Genomic DNA, 26429 nt, shown 5'->3' on the forward strand with positions numbered 1-26429 from the left:
TCAATCACACACATTCATATATCAAATTATTGTGCTAAATTATTGGAGTTGCCAATTCTGTTCATTTCTCCAGAGATGTAATATTAATGGTCTTGAATATTGTTCATTAGAAACTTTTTTATTTCTTCAAACTTGGAATATTTTGTTTCAAAATTTGTAAGTTTTAGTACAAGTAATTTGATGGTATATAGAAATTATAAATAACGACGTACAGGTCATTATTTGTCATAAAATGCTAACTGTACACTTTAAACGTTCAAGTACCAATTTTATTTATTGAAATATATGTTTTTTGCATGAAAAAATTATTTTTTTTCCATCATATATTTTTTACAACATATTTGTGATTTTGTTTAAAATATATTTTGTACGCGTATATTTTGTTCTCATTTCATTTAGTCAAATTAACCAGTATCTTTTCTATATTATATGCAAATAAATTTTATCTAGAAATGAACCTAATGGTAAATTTACGTGCTACGGTTGGTGGCGACATCTATTATATGCTGAAAAAATTAGAATTGATGTAATATGAAAGCGGCCGTGTTTGCCATCTATTTATACTTGTTTATCTATGGTTACATTATTTTTTACATAAATCTATATTAAAATAACCAATATTAAGACGTTAAAATTATTATTATTAATAACATATTTCCACCTAAATTACATCAGAAAATTAAAACTATCTAATCATATTAAAAAATCAATAGACATGATTTAGTTGGTGAAAGTAGAAATCTACAGAGATATTTTTAAAATTTTTGTGTTGTGATATATAATTATTTTTTGCAAAGTTTATCTTGACTACACTCAAAATATAGAGTTACCAATTTTGATATTTACGTAATGTTTTTCTATTAGTTGTGAAAATGTTAATTTTCTCTATAAACTTGTCTCTATACTCGTCGTGGAAAAGTGGCAAAATTTTGGGTATTCTCCTCAAACGTATATATCAGTGAGCATTTGTTATCTAAAATGAAAGTTTTACAAAAAATAAAATTGTCCTCAAATTTCACTTTGTTTAAAATCATTTTGAGGCTGTGCCGGAATAAAAAAGAAAAAAGAAAATATAGAAAATTGATAATTTGGAACGTCCCTCCTACCCCTCCTACGGGTAGTTGATAATGCCTAATATTATGGATTCGAATTAATTCATGTGTTATATTTTTTATGTTCTATCCAAATAATACCTCATCTTATCTACTATTCGCTAAAAATACATTTCAGAAATCTTTTTCTATTATACGATATTATGACATGCGTCTCAAACAGGCACTAGAAATCGTCGCCGACCTCTCCATCAAACGCATTGTATCCAATACACATCTCTAAGCATTTCGCTAGAATAATATTTACAAGATTGTTGACAGATACGACGTGATCCGGCATCTGAAATCACGACGTCCGCGTGTTCGTTTTTCCGCCGAGGAAAATCTAATTTTCCGTCTGGCGGCGCTCAAATTACATGGCACAAATACTTCGAGATTTTCGCGATCGCGTAACAGAGCAATAGGGTCAATAAATAAAGTTATCGCTGTGACATCTGTAAACTTTTGCGTGCCTCACATGCTGCACACGATACACATGATATAAGGAGAAAATGGAAGGAAATATGCTTGGATCTCGACACATGACATGATGCTCATATTTATTATAGTTTATATAGTTTCCATAGTTTGCTTGATTAATAATGAAATATTATAATTAGAAAAGGCAGCAATTATTTGACTCTAATAATAGGTATTTTTACTAACAGTATCCAAATTGTATTCATAACTAGTGGTGCATGGCATCATGCCTTAAGGCAAATTGCTGGAACTTTCCGTACCAAAAATTAAATTTTTTAAAAACGATTCAACACATTTTTTTAGAACTTTCAAAAAAATATATTTTTGAGAATTTTGGAAAAAATGACCTTTTTGAAAAGTTTAGATTTTTTTATACTTTGAAATATTTTAGAAATATAAACAAAATATGTTCTTAATATTAAAATATCTATAAAATATATGATAATTTGACGTGCATATGTTTAATGACCATTTTTGTCTGGCAAATGGCATGTTTTTATACTTTTTTTTGTCGGATCTTCAAGATCGCTAGACCTGCCTTCCCAAAAAATTCACTAGTTTTTCATTTTTTCAATACAAATAAAATGTTTTTTAAAACATTCAATTTATACACTCCGTTCTCTCAAAAATTGTATTACCATTTTTGGCACTTTTTGCCCCGTACGTTCGGAACTGTTGAACCTGCCTTTGCCAAAAACTAATCAACACGTCTCCTTATCAATAGGAATCAAATGTTTTTTGAATCATTCAAATTTGTTGATGCATGTTCTCGAAATCGTTGACGAAAAATTGTATCCGCACATACACACGCATATACATTCATTTTTTCTAAGGTATGCCAAAATGCTCAGAAACCTCTGAAACGTAGATATATAAAAAAATTCATTTTCATAACAAGGGTACAATAGTGACATTCGTCATAACAGCTAAAATATACTGATTTTGAGATCGAGTCTAAAAGGAAAAAGATGAAGTATGTTTGTTCGAACAAGTTTACATACATTGAATCAGCGCCCTATATTAACATGATCTGTAAATTGCATTGATTTCAAATAATCAAAAGTAAGTTTTTTTGTTCGATTTCTTTTAATAATAACTGTTACTTGTATACAGATATATTACTTTGTTTGCTATGTACTGTAAGTTGAACATTTGCAGTTAATTACCAGCAATTGGTTTTCACCAAGATAATTTAGCTATGATTTGTTTTCAAAAGTGTGCGCTGTTTACATCGTACATCATGTTTTTTTTGAATAATTAAAATCGGACGCTCCGTTCTCTTAAAAACTATGGTACCATTTTTGACACTTTTTGCCCCGTATCTTCGGAACAGCTAGACCTGCCTTCGCCAAAACCTAATCAACACGTCTCCTTATCAATATGAATCGAATGTTTTTTGAATTATTTAAATCGGTTGATCGGTGTTCCCGAAATCGTCGACGAAAATTTGTATCCGCACATACATACACACACACGTACATCCATTTTTTCTAAGGTATGCCAAAATGTTCAGAAACCTTTGAAACGTAAAGATATATAAAAATTTTCATTTTCGATTTTTTTGCGATTACTATAACTTGCCCTACGGGAAGTTAATAACTGTTACTCGTATACAGATATATTACTTTGTTAGTTCATAGATATATTATTTGTAGTTAATTACCAGCTGTTAGTTTTTTCCTAGTTAATTTAGCTCAGTCATAACTACAATTTGTTTTCAAAAGTGTGCGTGGGGTACGTCGTGGGGATGTGTGAATAGGTTAATGACAGTATTTCAGTATTTCCACGTAGACAAATGTTCAAATTATCATTTAATTTAGTTTTCCAAAAAAATGATTGCTTATCAAAAACAAGGTGGCACAACCGTACCCCGTCTTCCCTACATTAACTTCACTCATATATTATAAGAAGGCGAATGCAATAAAAATCTTGATTGTAACGTTATAATAAATAAATACAAAACGACATTAAGATAAATTTCATAAATATCTGTATTACAATTAAAAATATGTATATCCCGATTGATATCTTAACGGTTGTTTATTCCATGTCCTGTCTACTCGGGCGTTTGCTTAAATCTGATATGATGTCAAAAACAGAAAAACATCTCGTCACCGGCAGCGACACTATTACGATTGCTATTATCAGTATCCATCCCTCAATTTGGGTGCCCGACGACCCTCACAGTCCAAATATTAACAGAGAATGGACGACACAAAATGCTATATAATATTATTTGACAACCAATTTTATCTCTATTGACTTCTTATTTACTTGTACGGTATTTTGGAATTGCTATCGTGAGATTTATTGCGTAGAAATAAAGTGATGTATTGTGAAAGTAATCGACTGTGTTACATTCCATAGTAAAGGATGGGATAAAGAGAGTTTTAAGGATAATATTTAATTAAACCAGCATGAGGAGAAACGATAAATTACTGAAATTTTCCGGTTACTAGAATTTTATCAATTAATAATGTTTTTTTTATTGTGTAGTAATTTTTTACCTGTCCTAAAATTGACAAGTAAAACTATTAAAAAAAACTTTAAAAATATACCCAATTCAAATTTTGCAGAAGAAAATTAGTCACTACTAAGAGTTTACGAATTCCCGATAGTTATTAACTACACTAAAGAAAAATTCATGTTTTTTCCAGAAAATTTGAATTACTAGTTTTATGTATTTTGAATCGTTTTTTGCCAACGTTTTCTCAAAAACGGTTAAACCAATTTGAAAAATTTATTTTGTTAGCTATTCTCAATAAGAGCTCGCGTTGATTAGATTTCCGCAACGATCGGTAAAGCAGTTTCTTTAAAATTAACAGAAAGATCTAATTTTTGTAAACTTACAACATTTCGAAAAATATCAGTTGAGAATTATCATAAGTTATTTTTTAGGTAATGAGGGTTAAAGTTGTTAATGAACATCCTTAAATATTTTGAGCCTTCAAAAAGTAGTATAGTTATATACAAATTATTATAAAAATTCATTAAATGTTAAAGTAGGGTAGGGCGGAGTAGAAAGGTACAAATTGACTTTCAGCAATAAATAACACATATGAAACAAATAAATATTTAACTATGCTGCATAAAATTTCCAGCTATGTACAACTACTAATATGTATCATTGTACAACTATGTTTTTTTATTTTTAAAAAAATTGACACCAGGTTTTTTACCCCATATGCGGGGTAAAATGAACAGTCAGGGAAAAAATTGAATTTATCTTCTTAATTATTCAACATACGCAATTAATTATTTGCAAAATTGCTTTTCTTAACGTATTGTACATTTTTATTTACTAGTTTCTTATTATTTACACTCCTTGAATCTAACCTAAAAATAACAATACAACTTATAAAATAATTAAATAAAGTATATTTTAGAATTATATTCAGGTATCTTAAACTAAACAATTGTACTCAAAAACAACAAAAAAACTAACGACGAACAAAAAACTTTCGATATTAAATTGACAATGTAGCCCTTTATCTTGTGATAGTGAAGTCGCCCAATTCAAGGCGATGGCTGCTTACATCATTTATCTTCTACTTTCAAATATTGTTATTAAAAATTTTCTAATCTTACTTGTTTTTGAGATATCAACGGTGGGCCTTTTTCAGTGGTCTAATAAGCCCTGCTCTACATATTGGTACAATTTTAAATATTTACTTATAAAAAATTTAAATTATTAATAAATAGTAAATTCGATTTGATTAAATAGATTTCACATGTTGGTAACATCAATATCATGCACCTTGTCTTAAGACAAATTTGGTATTTTTATAAGTCTAATCGAAAGACTCTCAGTTAATCTCATGAGTATTTTGATTGTGATTAAGGTTGTAATTGCAATGAAAATATTTGTGGGATTAACTAATTATCTTTAAATAAATCTAATACGATATCTGAAAAGGGGTGTACAATAAGGGGAGCAAAATCCAAGAAATGTATATATATATATATATATATATATATATATACGTATATATAATTGTGTGTATGTATTGAATGACTAAGCAGATTTGGAGCATTTCATTCTGAAACGCCCTATTCGATAAAAAGCTCTCGCTTATTCGAAGTTTTCGTCATATTTGCTGATTGCATCTGATGTTGACGCGACTATGCTTATATTATATCATCTGTCATATCATTCATTATAATTGATGTTCGACACAAAACTTTGTGTAATGACATGCTTCTAGACATTTATGAGTGATATTTGAGATGTGCAACGAGTGTTCGATGTAGGAAAACATTACACGTTCCGCTGGCGACGAGTATTTTTATCAATTTATAAGGAATATATTATAAGATTATGATTGTGACTACATCTATATTGTTCAACAAAAAATGAGGTGTCATTATTTGTATATGAGATGAGAAAAGTTGAAGTAATTTTTATCAAAATAAATATTACAGGATGAGGAAGATTTTTTTTATAAACGATAATTTATCTTATCAAGTGTGAATACCATAAATTTAAGTATAATTGAAATCTTGAATGAGTGAATTACAATCATATCTAAAATTTGACAGCACAGTTGAATAAATATGAATGTATCTATAAATAATATATATATATATATATATATATATATATATATATATACAAGTATTCATTTATTGATGTTTTCCATTTAATTGTACAAATGTAGATATGCCCGGTTTTAGAACCCCATCTTGTTAAGAAAAAAACAATTCTATCACAAAAATGTCAGTTGATTATGTTTTCTAGATTAAATAATAAAAACATGATAAATATACAATACTATTAGTAATAATTTTAAGAGATCATGTGGGTGGCACGAATCCTGCAATGTATCAAAAATAATACGTGTTACATTACCACCAAATAAAGATATAAAATCTTATTAACTTTCTCACCGGTATGAATATCTGAACTCAAATTAATATAAATATTTCACAAATATAATTCAAGATTAATTTTATTATTACTTCAAATATTCAAGCTTCCTATTTGCATATATCTATATATTAAAAACATTTTTGATTCGCCATATATTATGCTGGTTTAACTTTCTCACCGATATGATTGTTTGAATTCAAATCAATTGATTTTTATTTAAATAATTTGTTTATTTATATTATTTCACATATTTTAGCTTCCTGCTTGCATCTATCTATATTAAAAATATTTTTTATCGATATACATTTGCCTCCTGTATCAATATTGAAAATATTTCTGATTCGCCATATATTTTGCTGGTCTAAGAATCTCACCGATATCATTGTCTAAATTCAAATTAATTATTTATTATTTAAATAATTTATTTATTTTTATTTCAAATATTCTAGCTTGCATTTATTTATATTGAAAATATTTTCTATCGATATACATTTGAGTCCTTATTTGCATATGTCAATATTGAAAACTTTTTTGATTCGCCATATATTTTCGCTGGTCTAACTTTCTAACCGATATGATCATAAACAAAGTTTTATTTGAACAAATTCAAAACAAACAAAGAATTAACAACTATTAATCCAAAATAGTCCTTGCAAACTAATCCAAAATGAATTTTATTAATTTCCCATATGGTAAGTTATAGTAATCGCAAAAAAATCGAAAATAAATTTTTTTATACAAATACGTTTCAGATGTTTCTGATCATTCTGGCAAAAAATGGATGTTTGTGTGCGTGTTTATGTATACGGATACATTTTTTTGTCGACGATTTCGAGAACAAGAATCAGTCGATTTAAATGATTCGCAAAACATTTGATTCCTATTTATAAGAGGTGTACTGATTAGTTTTTAACCGAAGCAGGTAACAGCTTGCTAATTCGAAGATACGAAGCAAAAAGTGCCAAGAATGGTAATTCAGTTTTTGAGAAAACGGAAAATCCGATTTCAGTATGTTTTTTTACTTGTATTAACAAAATAAAAAAATAATAAAAATTTTAGGTAGGGAGGTCCAGCGGTACTATTGAAAAAAGTAAAAAAAAAATGACATTTGGCGGTCAAAAATGATCATTAGACATATGCACATCAAATCATCAGATATTCTATAAATATTAATATTTTTTTTTATTAATTAATAAACAGCAATCAAAATTACATAAAATAAATATTAATAATAAGTACAAGTTTTGGTTATACTTCTTTGGGTTCCATGCCAAGATATTGCTTTGAAAAAAAAAATTGAAAAAAATTTAAATACAAAAAAACATTTATTTTTGAATTTCAAAATTCTCAGAAAAACTAATTATATCAAAAATTTTAAAAATTTTAAAGGCTTTAAATTTTTTTAAATTACGGTGCGAGTAGTTCCAGCAATTTGTCCTGGACGTTTGACGTGAAAGCACGTTTCGATGCATCACTAGTTTTTTATTTTGAATATTCAGATTTTCTATTTTCATATATCTGTATCAATTTATTTTATTTCCATATATTTTCCTACTGATTGTCTGAATCCAAATTAATGCAAATATTTAACAAAAATGCTCGTTGCATGCTAATTCAAGAGTAATTTTACATTTTAATAATTTCACGTGTTGAATAACGGTGTGTCCCCTTAATGCGAGGAGGAATGTATATCTGGCGATGCTCTGAGACATACTCTTGCATAAAACAATGTGGGTGGCATTCGTGGCTCTGAAGGGTAACAAAACAACACAGGAATATTTTTTAATTAAAGTCAACAACCACGCACAATGTCTTTGCCTTTATGTGATGATACCGCTACGTGGTTACAAGTTACAAGTATCCGCACTTCAAATATAACCAGATGCATTGGAGCAAGCAAGTCTTGTATAGAACTGATTTAGATAGGTGGATGGATAACATACGTTTTTATTGCATGTTGATGGATTCAATTATGTCCTGTACCTTAACGAAGAAATCCATTATTTATAATAAATTCAGGAGAGTTACTCTTTGGTTACTCGGATTTCAGAGCAATTATATTGTGCAAACTAAACCAATTATATTACAACAAATAACACATATCAAACAAACAACTATCTGACTATGTTCAATAAAGCTCCCAGCCAATTTTACCATTATTGAAATGTGTTTTTTGCTGTTTTCAAAATTTTGTTACCTGTTTTTTTTTTACGCCATAGGCGGGGTAAAGTAAGACAGACAGGGGGCAAACTGGTCCAATGCCTTATTTTCGATTTTAAAGGGATTTCATAGATTACATATAATATAGACATATAAATTTCATAGATTTATTTTTACAGAGATTATATACACTGTATTGTATATACCATTGACCTGATATTTTGTCAGAATTATTCATTCGCAGAGTTCGTATAACTATTTATTCAAATTATTTTTTTTCTCAACTGTAGTTTTAAATTTTTTAATTATAGTCTATTTCAATTTGTCCAGATTTGACAAATTTTTAGTTATATCTTGTATTTTTAAGACAACAATCTGTTTAAATAGTTAAAAATTAACAAAACAACTTTCGATTTTTATTTTTGTGAGTTTTAGGGGGATGTCCTGTAACGCCGGACAGCACCTACCACCGGACATTTTATTTAACACGTATTATTTAAGCGAGTATAAATCTTTTTATTTTAAAATACAAGTGAAAGGGGCGCGGGGGCACACAGGTGCAGGATCACGCGCCAAGACTCACCTGTGAACCCTTTGCTGTTTTAGGCGCAAAATTACGGCGTCATCTAAATATCAATGGAAATAACTCTAGTATATTTATGCATTTACATTTGAGTGGCATTCGAAGATGAAAGTAGTACTTGATGGTTATTCGTAAAATGGTAGAATATTATTACATATTTTAAACAATTTTAGTAGGTACTACCAAATGAACGAACATACCTATCCCTTAGCACCGGACACTAAGTCGTCTCTTAGCGCCGGATAGTAAACATATTGATATTTCTTGTGAGAATGGTCATAATTTATTCTAATTATTTAATTTTGTTGTGTGTGAGTGCTAACGGGGTCACTACATACCCCCATTTTTCGTATTTCTTAGTCAAAGAATGAAAATCTTATGATGGATGCTCCAGCTGAGAGCATCGGTGTGGCCCAGCCAAAAGGGTAGATAAATCGTGATTTTTTTTGCAATATCTAAGAATATTCGTCAAACACACATGTGCAGATATTCCAGAGTATGCAGATGGCGACATATTAATTCAATGCTGGTTATTTTGAAATGTCCGATACTAGGTGCCACTTTGTAAAATCATATTTTTTGTTACCAAAGTTTGATTGATAGTATTAATTATTTTTTAGCAAAGGTCGCGTTTTCGTTAATTTAGTTTGATTTCTTACTTTGTTATCTAACACAATTCATAATTTAATAAACATTTCGTCAAATATTTTTTGATTTATTTATAAATAACCTTAGGTGTCCGACACTCGGGGACTACTACTCCCTACTGTCAACGTAAAGTAATAATTTTTATATGGATTTCAAATTCAATTCGCTTTAATGTATTTATTTAATATTACTTTATAGTACAAAAGTTGCTAGGGAAAAATCGGATGTCTTGCATTATTAGTTCATTTCATAAAACTTTATTTGTTCTATTAGACTGCCCGTTAGGGTGTCTGTCTATTGCATTTTTTTATCCTGAACTAAAAGAAATCATGTCAGAAGTTTTGATATGTGCTTTGACATGCAGTATAATAGAACATATATGTTGACAGATAGGAACGCAATTTTTACAAAAAATCTGATTCAACAGCTTGGGGTAGGCATACAAATATGTCATTGGTCCGAGTAATACAATGAGAGCATCAGGCCTTGGGGTTCCAGGTTAATATTACAACTTTGTGATCTAAATGTTTGTTTTAAAAGTTCATACGGGTTGATATATCAATTGTATGAGTCCATTATGAAAGGATATTTTAGTCGCAAAATTTCTTTCACAATCGGTGCAGTCTTATAACTAAGGAATATCTAAAAGTGTCTGCTATCCAAATAATAAATTCAGATTATTTTATAATATTTAACTTTATTTTATAATATTTAAAAATTAACGGCTAAATTAAAAAAGTGAACTATGAGTCAGCGTCCTGGAATTACTTCACAAAGATTCAGTATCATATAGCAATATTGGGCTCTTCCGTATCTTGGTGGTAAGAGCTTTGACCTTTTTTTAATCAAAACGTTTCAAGTTATATTCCCACTTTGGAAAGCTCGATGTCAAGCAGTAGTGACATCGATTTTCACTTGAAAATATAGATGAAAACATGCTTCCGAACAAAAACAGACAGTGCTACTTCAAATTGAAAATAATCACTAATAGAGCAATTCTAGTAATTAAATTCATCGAATTGAGATAGCCCAACCATTGTTTTGCCTTCTAAAAAGCACTGCACTTAAGAAGTATCTTTACAACAGTCTATACGTCTCTCAAGTTTTAATTGTTGTAAAAACCAGAAAAAACACTAATTTAGTAAGTGTTCTGTACACACTGTTTGTGATGTAGTATTACTCACACCTTCGTTTGTATTATATCTCTTTTTTTTATTATCCACAAACAAGGTGTTTTATCATTAGTATACGTTAGTTACATCTAATCCCAGTAAAATATGATATAAATAGGAACTTTTTCTAAGCAAGGGTACATTCATCATCCGTGATTGATAAAACAGTGCAATGACAATAATAATAATAATAATGGCTGGCCATAAATTCTCATCAATCGTTCTACAAGAAACGCTTCATAAAATGAACAAATCGTATTCGACTCCGCGACCAACTGATATTTATAGCGGCATTTCTCCATACATAAATAACAACCGACATGAAAGTAGTGGGCGCCGACGATTGTTTTCATAATTAGCAGGAAGCACTATTTCACTGGCATATGAGAAATGCCTTTTTGTAATTGATAATTACGTTGTGAGTACTTATAAATGGTATATTATGTTCTATTTTATTAGCCATTCAACTTACAGTGATTGGAAACTCTTTATTTGTCATGATTCTTAAGCTTCAGCTGACATATAGGTGTAAATTCGTTGAGGAAGGAACAACAACAAAGAAAACATACTAATAAAAATGCAGAAAGTGAATATTATACTTATTTACTGAAAGTATCATAAGTTTGCGCTGATGTCCTCTGAAAATTTGTCACTTCAATTGTAACCGTAATGTAAGTCTAAGAGAGAGTCCGAAACGTATGAATTTTTAATACAATTATGCAGAACTATTCAATTCAAATATATCGACAATTAATAGCCCTATCTTTCAATTATCCAAATTAATAAATGCAACTGAGTCAAGAAGTACCAACGAAAAATTTGGAGAGAAAATGACCATCTGATAAGATATAAATTAGCTTCAAAATATCAATAAAGATACGTATTCATTAGAAAAATATTTCTAAAGAGAAAGCTCATATAATAACTTAGAATTCTGATTGATTGTATATAACATTATAATGAAAAAAATCTACAGAGTTAAGCGGGACTGAAATGTCCGCGGGTACAAAGGTCCACCATGATTATTTCAAAAACAAGGAAAGTTTGCGATTTTTTAGTTATACTATTTTAAAGTTGAAGGCAAAACATGTGTAACCAGCCATCACCTTCATTCTTACAGCGTCGCTATCAGGAGATAAACGGTGTCAATTATCATACCAAAAGATTTTTTTTTGTTAGTAGTTTTTTTTTTTAGTTTTGAGTCTTGTATTTAGTTTATGATACCTAATGATATCAATTTTAGATATACGTTAGTTTTTTATTTTGTAAGATGTGTTATTATTTTTAAGTTAGATCCAACCGTTTTTCTATAAAGTCTCTATAAAAGCTTACATGTGGGTGGGGTAAAACGGACCGACTAAACCTTTACATTGACGAAGGTGTAAACAATAACCAATAGTAAATAAAAAATAATGCAAGTAAAAAAAGCAATTTAACAAGATAAATTAAATTAATTAATTAATTAATTATTCGATCTTTGCTGATGAATATGCAATCCAATGAATATCCAAAAGTCCAACTAAACCTTTTCATTAGAAAATGTGTAAACAGTAAAAAAAACATTGGATCTGTATGCCTCCTGAGTGTTCCTTCTTACCCCGCCTATGGGGCAAAAGAGATGATAACAAATTTTAGAAAAATAGGAAAAAAACATATTTTTATAATCAGAAGTTAACAAGAAGTTTTCCTGAGCATATTTCGATAGTTTGTTTGATTTATGTCGTGTGTTGTTATGTAGTTCATTTAGTTTAGACAGTATAATTACTGAAAGTCAAATTGGATCTTTGTTCCCCGCCTTACCCTGATCATTAAAAACAAAATTGGCAAAATAACCAAATATAATAGTCATCATAATAACTAAATAAAAATTATTATAGGTATGAAAATGAAGATGTTAAAGATGAGAACGACTTTAGAACGCTTGTAAACAAATTATTATATTACAAAAAACGTGATATGTTTATTTATTTACAATGTGTAATATGTATAATTGGCACTATTTTTGAATTTTGTACACGTAGAGAAATCGGTCAAAGTATTTATATTAATGAAAACAATTAAATCGGCTTGTTCTGCAGTTTTGCAAAAGTCCTGAATTTTAAAGTCCGTGCTCAACTATTTTTTATAAAACTTAAATAAAATATATACTTTGTACAATTACATACATGTAAATTAGAATGACAGCTATCAAATCAATCTTTTGTTTACATAGAGTATAAGCAATTATCGTATAAAGCCCAGATATATGAGACCTTCACGGTTTAAATCAAACTTGCATTAGATTTTTCGGTATTCTGATCAAATTTTCAATTTTATTTCCCATATTTCATGAGTTGAATATCCTTTATATATTTGACTGATACTCTAAAAATAACAAGTGTTGCTCTTCGATAGCTCTCGTTGATTTTTCGCATTCGGTTTTGCTTTACTAATGCATGCAGGAGCAATGCATCAGATGAAAACATCTTGAAATTGGATCCAATAAAATTGAAATTGTATTAAGAAGGAAAGGCAATATCTGACCAAGAGCTGTCTCGAGTGCCTTCTAGTGTTTTATGAGATTTTTTGCTTGGCACGTTCGCTCTTTGCATTTAATATTCTAGAATATATTACTATAGATGACATATTAAAAAAAAGTCAATATAATTTAAAAACGAATCTTTCAATAACATTCGAGTATGAATTATCATACATATTATTGGAATCGGTGAAACTGATAGGAAATACTATACCTCTTTCTTTTGATAAGAAAATAAGAAGTATGTATAAAATGTATATATCTAATAATTATTTAATTAATAAATTTTGCGCGTATGTGGATGTTCTGCAATATAATATTTTGCTAGATATATCAAAAGTAACGACTTTTAAATATAGAGTCAGTAAAGTCTTACAATTAGCCACAATTTGGTAAAACAAAGAAATTGACTTTCCTATAACTGTGCTGCTAAGAAATTGAGCTTCTCACACAATACATATGAGTATAGAGTCGTACTTAATTATGATATAGTTGCCTAATTATGGTGTCCCAGAACTCAACATCAAGTCGAAACGGAGCGACAGTATTGACTGTAACTATCATAAAAAATAGAAATAATTGCAAACAGCTCGAAAAATGAGCTTTTAAGTGCAACATAGAGCTTTGTTCAAACTGTTGCCATTTTTCGATTATTGATGTTAATTTTTATTATTTTTGTTCATTTATGATTTAAAATCGTAACGTTAAATAACATTTCTAGAAAAATAATGACACATTTGCCCCAAGTTTTAATGAAAACTATTTGTTAAATTATGAATTTAAAGTTTTCAAGTATTTGAAAGGTCATTAAAATAATGCAGTAATGTGCCTTGGCAAATTCTATTAAAAGTTAGCGCATCAGGATTGTAAAATGATACAATACTTGTAGTATCACACCAAAAAATCGATTAAAAAATAAAAGCCTAAAAAATAACACATTTCACTCATAATCAGTTCAAATGATTCTGTCTCGAGCTTGTGTGAATAAAAAACAGTCTTGTATTTCTCGGTTAGAACTACGCGTTCTGAAAGTTGCGTTTCCTGCTAGTATTTGTCTCCAGAGAGCAACCCAGCGGTCAACCACTCTTCTTTCTTAAGTGTCGACTGTATATATTGAATATGTATTTCTAATTGTGTCAGAAAAATCAACTAATATATCATTCGAGATTATGAAAATTTTAGAATAAATTATTGAAGCAATTATGAATTGTAAAATCAAGTGTGATATTATTCTTTTACCGCAGTTACTATATTATTTTTTTCTGAATTCCTAAACTGCTTATACTAAGACCATAATTGAATCATAAAGGCATGACATCAAATAATATATTAAAAAGTATAGGATAGGATATTAAAAAATTGGAACTTTTGAATTGTAGACGTGGGTACAAGGTACAAGACAACGTCTTATTACGTATTAGGGTGGTCCTTAATATGGTCATTTTTGAATGTTCTTGCTCATAAGGGCTCAAATGGTTCCAAATTGATTAAAAACAATTTTCTGAAAGTTTTAGCTATTGTGTTTTAGATAGAGCGCAATTCAATCATAGTTTTGTATGGAAATAGTATAAAAATTTTTTCAAAAACTTTGCAGAGCGTCGAATTTTCAATAAAAAATGACACGAATTTTTACTTTTAATTTATTTGTCGCTTAGTTATACCTAAATTTTTTTTTTCAATTTTCTAAATTTTTCCCATACTATTTCCATACGAAGTTTGATTGAATTGCGCACTATCTAAAAGTTAATATTAAGAGCTAAAACTTTCAGAGAATTGTTTTTTATCAATTTGGAACCAAAAAATACGACAAAAACTTTCTAATGTTCGTTACCAAATAATTAATTGAAAATTAACGATTTAAAATTCCACAATTATTACTTTTCGTTAATACACATATGATTCTTTTTTATGACTAAAAAATTGTTTAATCTTAATTAAGTTTAGATTTTTTTTTAATGAGCCAAAGACGATTAAGCCAAAGCTTTCGCTGGAGCGTTTATCGGCACTCGGCCGGTACCATCGCAGACGTGTTTACTGCGGAGAAGAATTTTCTCCAACTCGTTATCCGCTCAATAAGTGTTATTATATTTTAACAGAATGTAATCAACTTCGAGTCGCTTCTTCCTCAAATGTCGTTAAAGAACCGATTGCAATTTCTGAAGTGCACTGTGCATTGAATTTACTATTTCCTTATTCCATTAGAAAATATGTGGACGATATAAAAAGTTGCAATAAATCGCGATTGAATTAGAATTATTTAGAAATATCACTGTTGTAGTTTGAAATCAATAATTACTTAATTAAGCTCATCAGGTTAGAGCAGCGGTTTCCAACGTCTTTCGCACTTAACCCCTCCCCATTCTACTAAAAATGTGATACGTCTTATTTTTTTCAATTTTTCTCTTAATTTTTTCAATCATCAAAGGAGCGAATACCATCCAAACACTTTAATAAAAGACCTGCTAAAACAAGTACCTATGAGAAGATTAAAAAGAAAATGGCCGCAAGATTTAATAAATTAACAATCAATATATTTATGTAAGGAAATTCCCTACTGGGGGAATTTCTAAAAGCCCTGTACCCATCAGTAAATAACCTCATTGAACCCAAGGTTCAGATTGGTTGTAAAAAAAAAAATTAATTTCAAATCATAAATACTGAAGTGATATTATCAGAGTATACGTTAATATGCAATATTATGTAGAAATATGCATAAAATATAATATTTTTGTTCGTTTATTTTCAAAAATTGTGTTTTGAAATGGCTGTTACTACCCTCTGAGGGGGCACGACTCACAGTTTGGAAGCCACGGGGTGATGAAATACCTATAAAACATGCATATATGATGCAATTAGAAGAAAGTAGCAAAATATTGAACAGAATGCTAATTAGTAAAATCGTTATTTATTATATTACAGTTAATCCTAGAAGCTTTAATATTGACCATCCCAAAATCACATTGCATGGACACGTGCATACGATTTGCATTTGAGTCACAACTACCGAAGATAAATTTACAAGTTTTTAGCAATAATAGCAAAAAACTTAATTGTTTGTTTCAATAATATAAATATATGAAAATAGAAAATAATTGCAGAAAATAAAATTTAACTCTTTTTTGTTCCATAGTTGCATGAAACAAAAGATGGGTTAAGCGCTAAGAAAATTCTATGCTTTTGTAGTATTAGTAATTATACTATTTAATTTTGGTTGATTAAATTTCATTCGACTTTAAACAAAAAATTTTACCTAAAAGTGTATTGTTGATAGTTGTATAAAAATAAAAAAAATTAAACAATCTTTCCTAATATTTGCCTTAAAATCCAATATTTGTGTAAAAAACATATATACTATAATCTAAGTATTACTGAGACTTTAGCAGACTAGTTGGAGAAATATAAAAAACGATAAACATTTGAAATTATTTATTTTGTTTTATAGAAATGCGCAATAATTTAAACATTTTTACAAAAAATACTAATAAAAATGTGAAAACTTTTTAAATAATATACATATCGTACTAGAAAGGAACACTATTATAAATTAAAAATTAAGTCAATTAAGAGTGAACACAAAACTTAAAAATAAAAATAAAATTTGTAATAAGTTAATGATGGTAAATTGAAAAGTTGTAAATTTTAATAATATGACTACAAAATTCTATAAAAAAAATAATTTTGATTAGTTTAGTCCATTGTATATTGACAAAACAATGATTATTTTTATGTATTTGTATTATTTCTGGTACGGCATGTATATTATTTTAAAAAAATCATTTTTTTAGTATTTTTTGTACAAATGGCTCATAAACATTGTCGAAATGTACGGGATAAATAAGTTCATTTTTATATATATTATATTATAATAGTCTTTTATTTTTGACAATTTATCTGCAAAAACGTCACAAATATGTGTGTGTGTGCGTGCGCGTGTGCATGTGCAACTTATATACAATATAAATAAAATTTAATTTAAATTCCACTTTTATCAATATTATGTTTGTATAAAATTATTTTAATTACATGTTATATAAATAAACAAATATTTTCCCACTCAAAGTATTAAATCAATGTTGTATAAATAATTATTTTATCAATACTTATTTGAACTTCCGTTGTTTTTATGATATTCCGGAATTTTAAAACAACATACGCCGGTACTGTAATAATTATATTAATTATATAAACAAAACAATCGAATACATGAGTCAAATACCTTATTGAATGCAGAGCAGCATTTCATAAAATGCGAATAGTTTGGAGTTGTGGTGTTTGCTAGGTACGTCTAATTTTTGTTTGTTTTTGTAAATTGAGTCATTATTAAAAAATAAATTATTATTCCTATAATGCTCTTGCGGCGAAGACTGTACTGAACGCCTTTGATTCTCACTCTCGAGTTGTTTTTTTTTCATACTTTTTGATTTGAATACATATTATTTTATTAAATTCAATTTCACTCAAAATTGAGCCAGAATCCATACATTCCAAACAAGGAACAAGCGGGAATACCTTCAAATACACCTGCATTGTTATGGGTTCAGTGTAATTGCCAATTTATATTCAAGTGTTGTAGATACTTCATAAAATCATCATTAGTAAGGCCGTATCCAAGCTACTTGTGCAAAATCTTGTGCAAATGTCAAAACAATTGCTCCACCCTTGAAGATGATGCCATTGTTTGTTGAACTCAATTTATGGGCAACCAAAATAAATTTGCATAACACTTATTGAATGTTCTTAGCAGTGCTTAGATTTAATTGGAAAATGTAGAGTAATATTGGAATCGAAGTTTTCGTAATGTTTTACCCCAATTAATGATAAATTTCCTTCATAAGATTTTATTCATATAATAATTTTATTATTTGCTACGATAAGGCCAATAACAAATTTTTGTTTAAAGCACTCGATCAATTCCTATGACTTATGTAAGAAATTATGTTAGCATGCATGTTTTTATGGATTTATGTTTGAATCAATTTTGGATTCTACTTTTTATCACTCTGTCATGGTATAATGGTTAAGAACGTGGACTAGCACGGTTCGATTCTAACCTCGGCCAGCTCGATATCAAGTAGTATGATATCAAATTACCAATCGAGTTAATCTCTAATATGAACTCAACTGAAAATAGCCTTTCGTGGGCATTGCTGCAACACATATATCGCCAACAAAAAAAGTGGTTGATCGATGGGTTTCTCTATGTAATATGCAATTCTTCTGATTGTTGTTACAAAACCATTTTTTGTCATGCCTCGAAGAACTTTTAGTCACAATATAAAAAGGCAATTGGTTTTCGAAAAAACTGGTATGGAATTACAGAATCAAACTGCATAAAAATAGTTGTTTGATGGCCAAAAATAAATTTGACACATAGATTTCAATTACAAGATTTCAATTTATTTTTCAGTTATTTCGAATATTATTCTAATAAATTTACGTTGGAATAAAAGTTAATAAGTGGAAAAAATATTTTTTGGCATGTATTTTACTTGTTTTAAAATCGGCAAATGTTTAATAAGCAATTATTCTAAATTTATTTATCGAAAAGAGATCTACTACTTATTAGAAATCTGATTTAATGCATGTTTATTTATGAAGTAGTTTTTACGAAAAAACAAATCTATTTGATAGAAATATTGTAATAATTAAGGACAAATATAAGGTCAAAAAAATATTTAGGAATTAGTGATGACTAAAAATAGATATTTTTCCAGCATAGATTTTTTGTGTATAATATCCAAATATTTCTGAAAAAATATTTGTGGTATAAAAAGCTGAATGTATTATGTTGTTTTTTAAGTCAAAGAAAGATTTAATTATATATACTCAGGTGCATAAACATCACACGTGAAGTGTTAATATGTAAAAAAGTCTAATTGCTTTTACGGTGTAATACTTGTCGTTTTAAATGTGGGGTCAAAAAGTAATTTCTACAAATTCTACTTTTCATCTAGACATAAATTATCTTATTTGTATGGGCAAAATATATTGCTGTACTTCAGTGTCATAATTGATTTGCAAATTTTCAATGAGGCGTTTCTTGAGGTCAAAGATGCGCGACGTTCTGAAAGATTGATTGAAGCTGACAAAGGGCAAACAGATGACAAACAATTACAGATTTTATTTTTATTTTTAATTAATATTGATAAAAGGTTAAATTTAATGAATTCAACAAATCATTGCTGTTTCCACCGTCCGAAATTATTTTCGGAAAATGCCAATATTTCATTGCGTCGTCCAATTATTAGAAAGGGTTGCCAATTGAAGTAGTTGGATTATGTTGTCTGCGAATCTTTTGAAAATTAATTACTCTCAACAATTTCTTGTGAGATCATATATTTTCGTAGGGTAAGTTTATAAAATAGTGCAATTTTTTCCATATATTCACATTTAAGAGGTTTCTGAACATTTTTGTACACCTCAAAAAAAATTGATATATGTGTGTGTATGTTTGTGTGGATACAATTTTTTGTCGACGTTTTCAACCAATTTGAATAATTCAGAAAGCAATCGATTTTTATTGATAGGGACATGTGCTGATTAGTTTTTGGGAAAAGTCGGTCTAGCAGTTTTCTAGATACGAAGCCAAAGAGTGCAGAAAATGGAAATTAAGTTTTTAAGAAAACAGGGCATCCGATTTTCTTTCGACATTCTCATCCGACATTCAATTCGTAATGATGAGAAGAAGTGATGAGTTTTTAGAAGTAATGATCTAAAAGTGTAAAAAATAACAGTTTTGAGAGAACAAAGGATCCGATTCGAATGATTCAAAAAACATTGTGCTTATGAAGAACCGATTAATTTTGAGAAAAGCCAAGAAAAAAAGTTATTTCAAAATTTCGCCATTTTTTTTTAATTTGAATATCAAAAATGATTTAGATTTTAATTTTAATTCTAAAATTAAAAAGATAAATCCTTCATTCTAACTCCACTTGATCAAGTTTTATTTATTTACTTTTCATGTAAACATATATGAAAGTTGTGGACCAATTTATAAGCTCTTATATTTTGTAAAATAGACTACACCCACAGTTTATGTTAGTTTGTCTTATGAATTTCAATTTCCCATTATCTTATTGGCGAATATAGGAAAATTGGACAAAATGTGAAACTATTTTAAACACAAATAACAAATTTATAAATATGGAACTAGTTGCTTTCCAATATGCAACTTATTAATGATCAAATCACAAAATTAGACACCAGTCCTTATGTCGATTAAGCTAATACTATTTAGAAGATCATGAAAGACATGCAGATGGTGATTTTTTTCAAGACTTTTATCATTTTATTAAATAATCATTGTAAAAAGGAAAATTTATGAATATCATATTTGAATAAAGAATAACACAAAGTTTATTTCACGGTCTAAAATTTGAAGCATCAAGAAGAAAAACATATGTATGATGATATGAATTCAATCCAAGATTGAAATGATCTAATGATGAGAGCATGAATTATTTTCCCTATGTATTGCGCAGCTATAATTTCACATTGATTTTCTGTTTACAGTTGTTTTTTAGTTGAATATTGAAGAGCAATAAACCCAGTTTGTGGACAATGATAAATAAAACAATAAAAATATTTAATGGCAATTACAGAAACATACGTTTTATAAATAAACATGAGCAGATAAAATGTTATACAAGCTGATGTGATTTAGAGTATCGGGTTCGTAGGAATCATATTACAAATTAATAACTTTAGCCGATTCACTTATGCACACAGGTCAAATGATTAAAAAAATCCGGTATTATTCGGAGTTGAAACAAATTTAGTAATTGATAATGTAAATAATCTAAATATGGGTCAAATTTTGTCAATAATTCTTAATTTGCTGACGGTCACAGAAGTGTAGAACTACGAAAGCAGAGTATATGAGCTAAATCATTTACTCAAATATTAGGCACCATTTTGTAAGAAAAAATTGTCATTTCACAACATACGTAATAGAGTTTCGGAAAAGAATGAATGACAAATATGTAAAAGTGTTTACGTTGTATTAAAAATTAATAAAGTGATAGTAAATTTTTTCACATGAGAATATTTTGCAAAAAAAATAATAATTTAACGATTACCAAAGACTGCTATTAAAATAATTAAAAAATAGCCAACTGAAGTGTTCGGAATTTCAAGACGTGCCGAAAATTGCGTTTCAAATTTAGTTAAGAATATGGGTAAAAATTGTGTTATGATAGAAAATTATGCAGTGCAAAAATGTTCTAAATATTTGTGTCTATCATTACACCCAAAAAAAATATGATTCAATGATAGGTTCATAGTCATCGGAATAAAAATCATAAAATGTTTGTTATACATCACATAATTAATTAGTATTATTACTTTTATTAATTAATAATGGAAAAATATAAAATAATTATTTTTTCAAATTATGTGAGGAAAGAACATAAAAAGCTATCACACTTTGCCATATTAATTTAGAATTAATTTACATCAACGTAATATTTTATATTTACATTTTCTAGTTTATATATTTTGGTTAAAAAGATAAAATACGATATTTGAATTTTCATATATAGCATTATATTTCAAAATTTCAATATACTGCAATTAATTTGGTACTATTTTAATCCTACTAATTATGGGTAAATCGTTTTGTATACATTGACGCACATATTATTTAAAGCTCAAATTTAAGCTCTATGTAATAGAAAAGTTTGTATCTTTTGTTAATGCTCTAAAATTGCATTAGTCAAATTTATATATATATATATATATATATATATATATATATATATGCATTTCAATGTTGGATTGAAATGTTAAATAAAATTTAAAATGTTATAAATTTGAAATGTTTTCGAAATAAAAATTGAATTTTTAATAGATTAAAAAATATAGTCATCATATAAATGTTTATTTACAGGACTCATCATAGGTAATACTGCATTACCCAAAATTTTTACCTTGCTTTATATAAAAATATAATTATATAAATTGATGTTCATCATTAAACTTTAATTCATTCATTCTTGCATATATATATATATATATATATATATATATATATATATATATTAGGGTGGTTCTTAATATGGACATTTTAGAATTTTCTTGCTCCCAATGGCTCAAATGGTTCCAAATTAATAAAAAAACAATTCTCTGAAAGTTTTAGCTCTTAATATTGTCTTTTAGATAGAGCGCAATTCAATCAAAGTTTTGTATGAAAATAGCACGAAAAAATTAAAAAAAAATTGTAGAGCGTCGAATTTTCAATAAATATGACACAAATTTTCACTTTTAATTCATTTGTCGCTAAAATAAATAACCTAAAATTTTTTTTTTAATTTTCAAAATTTTTTTGATGCTATTTCCATACGAAGTTTGGATATATAATAATAATAATAATAAATGGTAGTCTATCCAAAGGCAGGTCTATGGCCTGAGAGCACCACAAATAAATGATTCCCTTTCCCTTTTTTACATACACTTTTTTATATGTATAAGTTTATTATATAGATATTATTATTATTAATATTAAACAACTTATTTAAAATATTTTTATAGCATTTGTGTCAATAAACACCACTTACTCACTTCAATTTTTTAATTTAAGACTTTCAAACTTAAACATTTTATTAGAAAAATCATCTATGCATGATATTAATTTTGGTTCAGATATGTTTTGTATAGAATATCTCATGAAACGACTAAAACAAATTATTAATAAATACATTGATGTCTATAATAAAACAATTCCAAAACTTAAAGCAATATTTTCATTTGTTTATCATTTCAAGAATCTAATATTTATTTTACCTTGCATTGTCGAAGCACAGCACAGCCAGAAAAGTGCCCATTTGGCAGTGGTAAACCTCTGGAGGGCCGCAGGTCTAAAATAGCCCCAACCGCACCGCAATTTGTTGTCATTTTTTGTAAGGTCTCTGGAGTCATTAGCCTCGACGGCTACGGGTCCTTCTCCAGGACTACGCAAAGGTGCAAAACTATCCGTAGACATTTTTAATGGAACTAGTTTTTAGGTATTAAATTTACAAACACTGATATTTCATCTGAGAACTGACAGTCTTGATGTTTGTTTTTATCATTGTTTGTTCAGGATCCGAGTTATCAGATTAAAATCGTAGAATTGACTTCGTACATTACTCGGTTCCGGTATATCATTCAATATTTGCAGATCAAACGCAGTCTCTTCTATGTGACTTGTTTACGAGTTTTTGTGGAAGTTAAAACACGATTTAGTGTGTCTTGTTGGAGCACTATCACAATATTTGATATTATTTCACGATGGATGTCACGATTTCCAAATGTTCCGGTAATGATATAAATTGAAGCTGAGTAAATTTATAAAATCAGTCTTGCGTTTGGAATCAATTAATCAAGTCACAGAATTTTAAATGCAATTTATTCTTATATCACTCTTCATGCGCACTGTTTAAAAACTAGTTTCGAAGTCTGCTTTCTTTTTGTTCAGGACACAATTAAAACACTAAAATCACATATATTATTATTTATCAATTTATCTAAAATGATGTAAGTATGTATAAATAGATTAAAATAGTATGTTTTGTACACGATGTGCACGTTTCCTGAAGGGATTCGATTTTGTATGTCTTCGACCGTTCGCTACAACGGTCGGTTTATGAATGAGCAGCCCGCGTGGAATATCTTTCGATATATACGACATCTATACATGACGCCCGTAGGTTTTAAGCTCGTTGCATTTTCTCGCAGATGGAAAATTCAATTTAATTGATAAAACCTGAATATTTTATTATAACAGTAGCTACTACCGATTTAAATTTTTTTCAATTAAAGTTCAATTTTGCCTTAATTAATTTAAATTTTTAACAAATAACATAGATTGTAATCGACTTTGATATACACCTATCCTCCATTTTACACAATATTTGTTTTACTCGTTTTCGATCTTACACGGTTTTTGAAAATATTTTTTCCAACAAAATTTATTAAGCATTTACGAATTTATTAACTTCCCGTAAAAAAAAGAAAATTTTTCCACTTCAAGTTTTGGACGTTTTTAAACATTTCGGCATACTCGGAAAAATTTATGTGTGTGTATGTTTTGTGTGTCCGCATTTTTTCGTCCACGTTTTCGGATCAACCGATTTGAATGGTTCAAAAAACATTCGATTGTTATTGATAGGGAGATGTGCTGATTAGTTTTTGGCAAAGGCAGGCCCAGTTGTTTCGAAAATACGGAGCAAAGAGTGCAGAAAAAATAATATAAAATATAAATGTTAAAGAGTTTTTGAGAGAACGAAGTATCCGATTTGAATGATCCAAAAACATTCTATTTGTAATGATTAGGAGAAGTGGTGATTAGTTTTTGGTAAAGGCAAATTTGAAGACACAGAACTCAATATACAAAAAATTGCAGTTTCTGAAAGAACTAAGCATCCGATTTGAATGATTCAGAAAAATTTCTGCTTATGTTGACAATTGCTTTTGGAAAAAAATTATTTTGATTTTTTTTTCAAAAATTTTTTTGTATACCAAAAATAATTCAGATTTTCTGGCTAAAGTTCTGAAGCTCACTGATATACTTTAAATAAATAACTTTGTAATTCAGTTTATATAATTCCTATAAATATTATATTTCATTACGGTACGGAAAGTTCCAGCAACTTGCCTTAAGGCACGATACAGCACTAATTATTGTTTTATTGGCAAAATGCAACACTACAAAATGTGTTACAGTTACGAATTCTCAGTAGTTTATGTCTCCTCCCCGTTTTATAATCAAAACTAATTTTTTTGTGTGTATAAGCTAGTTTGAAATACCAAAACAAAGTGTTAATAATTGTTTTTAAACTTTTTTTAAATTAGTGTTTATATATAATTGATAGCGTAAATTTATTCAAGGTGAGCAAATAACAGAATTATTTTATACAAAATCAATAATTTATGAAAAATTGCATAGGAAAAGATAATGGTTAATGGATAATGGATAATCAATGATACATAACTAGTAGGGAGTAATTATAAAAAAATATAGTCTATCTGATATCGATGAAAACGAACCTTGCAGCAAAGATCGTACGTGAGAGGGTTTATTTAATTTAATTTATTATATGTTTTTATTATTATAAATATTAAAAATTATTTTTTATCAAATTTATTTTTTAGTCAGTGTGTTTGATATCAATCTGACGAAACGGGGCTACATAAAAAATACATAAAAACATATTTATGCATTTATTTTTTCTTATATTATTTCAGCATGTTTGGTTTATTTTCAAAATATTTTTCCACGGGTTGGAAACCACGACTTTCAAGACATCATGCAGTGTCTCTTCAAAATCATAAAAAAACAACAATCAATTACGAAGAAATGGTCCGGTCAGTTTTCACCAAAAACTCATCAGCACAATCTCTAACTGATGTCTCTTTAAATTTTCAAAATCGGTAAGGTGATTTGCAAAAACGTGAAATTCTTTGGAACTTTTCATTTTTAGTTAATTTTTGCAAAAAATGTGACCAACGCGAATCCTCATCGAATGGCTTTAAAATGTTTGAAATCGGTGCTGCCGTTTAGTTTACGAAAGTTCGAATTTAGGCTCGCGTATGCAAATGTATTCTCTCAAAGTAATTAATTACATCGATGTTCACATTTCGATATGTATTTCACTGATTGGTATTATAATATTCGTTGACGTTTTGGAAAAATGAGTTTTAGCTAATAAAAAGAAATGCACGTTTTTGTCAAAAACTATTTTTCTATCATGCATACGGCATTATCATAATATTTCAGATTTTCTGTATATGTAAGTTTTGGTCTACTATCTCCAATGTCTATACTTTATAAAAAAATATACGTCCAAAAATCCAGAAAAATAATAAAAACCTAATATAATAGCATCTTACCTTGCCTCTATAGTTCTATTCTGTATTATAAATACGATTA

At 28.4% G+C, this 26429-nt stretch overlaps 2 protein-coding genes across 2 annotated transcripts in view; both read right to left on the reverse strand.

Moving 5' to 3' along the window:
- Nucleotides 1-23501, reverse strand: part of LOC113374981 (solute carrier organic anion transporter family member 4A1) — a 65314-nt gene extending 41813 nt beyond the window's left edge. Inside the window, exon 1 of the mRNA XM_026614936.1 lies at nucleotides 23303-23501. Within this exon, the coding sequence (XP_026470721.1) occupies nucleotides 23303-23501 (199 nt within the window). The remainder of the gene's footprint in view (nucleotides 1-23302) is intronic.
- A 519-nt stretch (nucleotides 23502-24020) lies between these two features.
- Nucleotides 24021-26429, reverse strand: part of LOC113374982 (solute carrier organic anion transporter family member 4A1-like) — a 44823-nt gene continuing 42414 nt past the window's right edge. Inside the window, exon 7 of the mRNA XM_026614937.1 lies at nucleotides 24021-24024. Coding sequence (XP_026470722.1) covers nucleotides 24021-24024 — 4 coding nt within the window. The remainder of the gene's footprint in view (nucleotides 24025-26429) is intronic.

Source organism: Ctenocephalides felis, unplaced genomic scaffold (assembly GCF_003426905.1).
Source record: "Ctenocephalides felis isolate EL2017-DRISC unplaced genomic scaffold, ASM342690v1 CF-g0.4_SCAFFOLD_01886, whole genome shotgun sequence".
Lineage (NCBI taxonomy): Eukaryota > Metazoa > Arthropoda > Insecta > Siphonaptera > Pulicidae > Ctenocephalides > Ctenocephalides felis.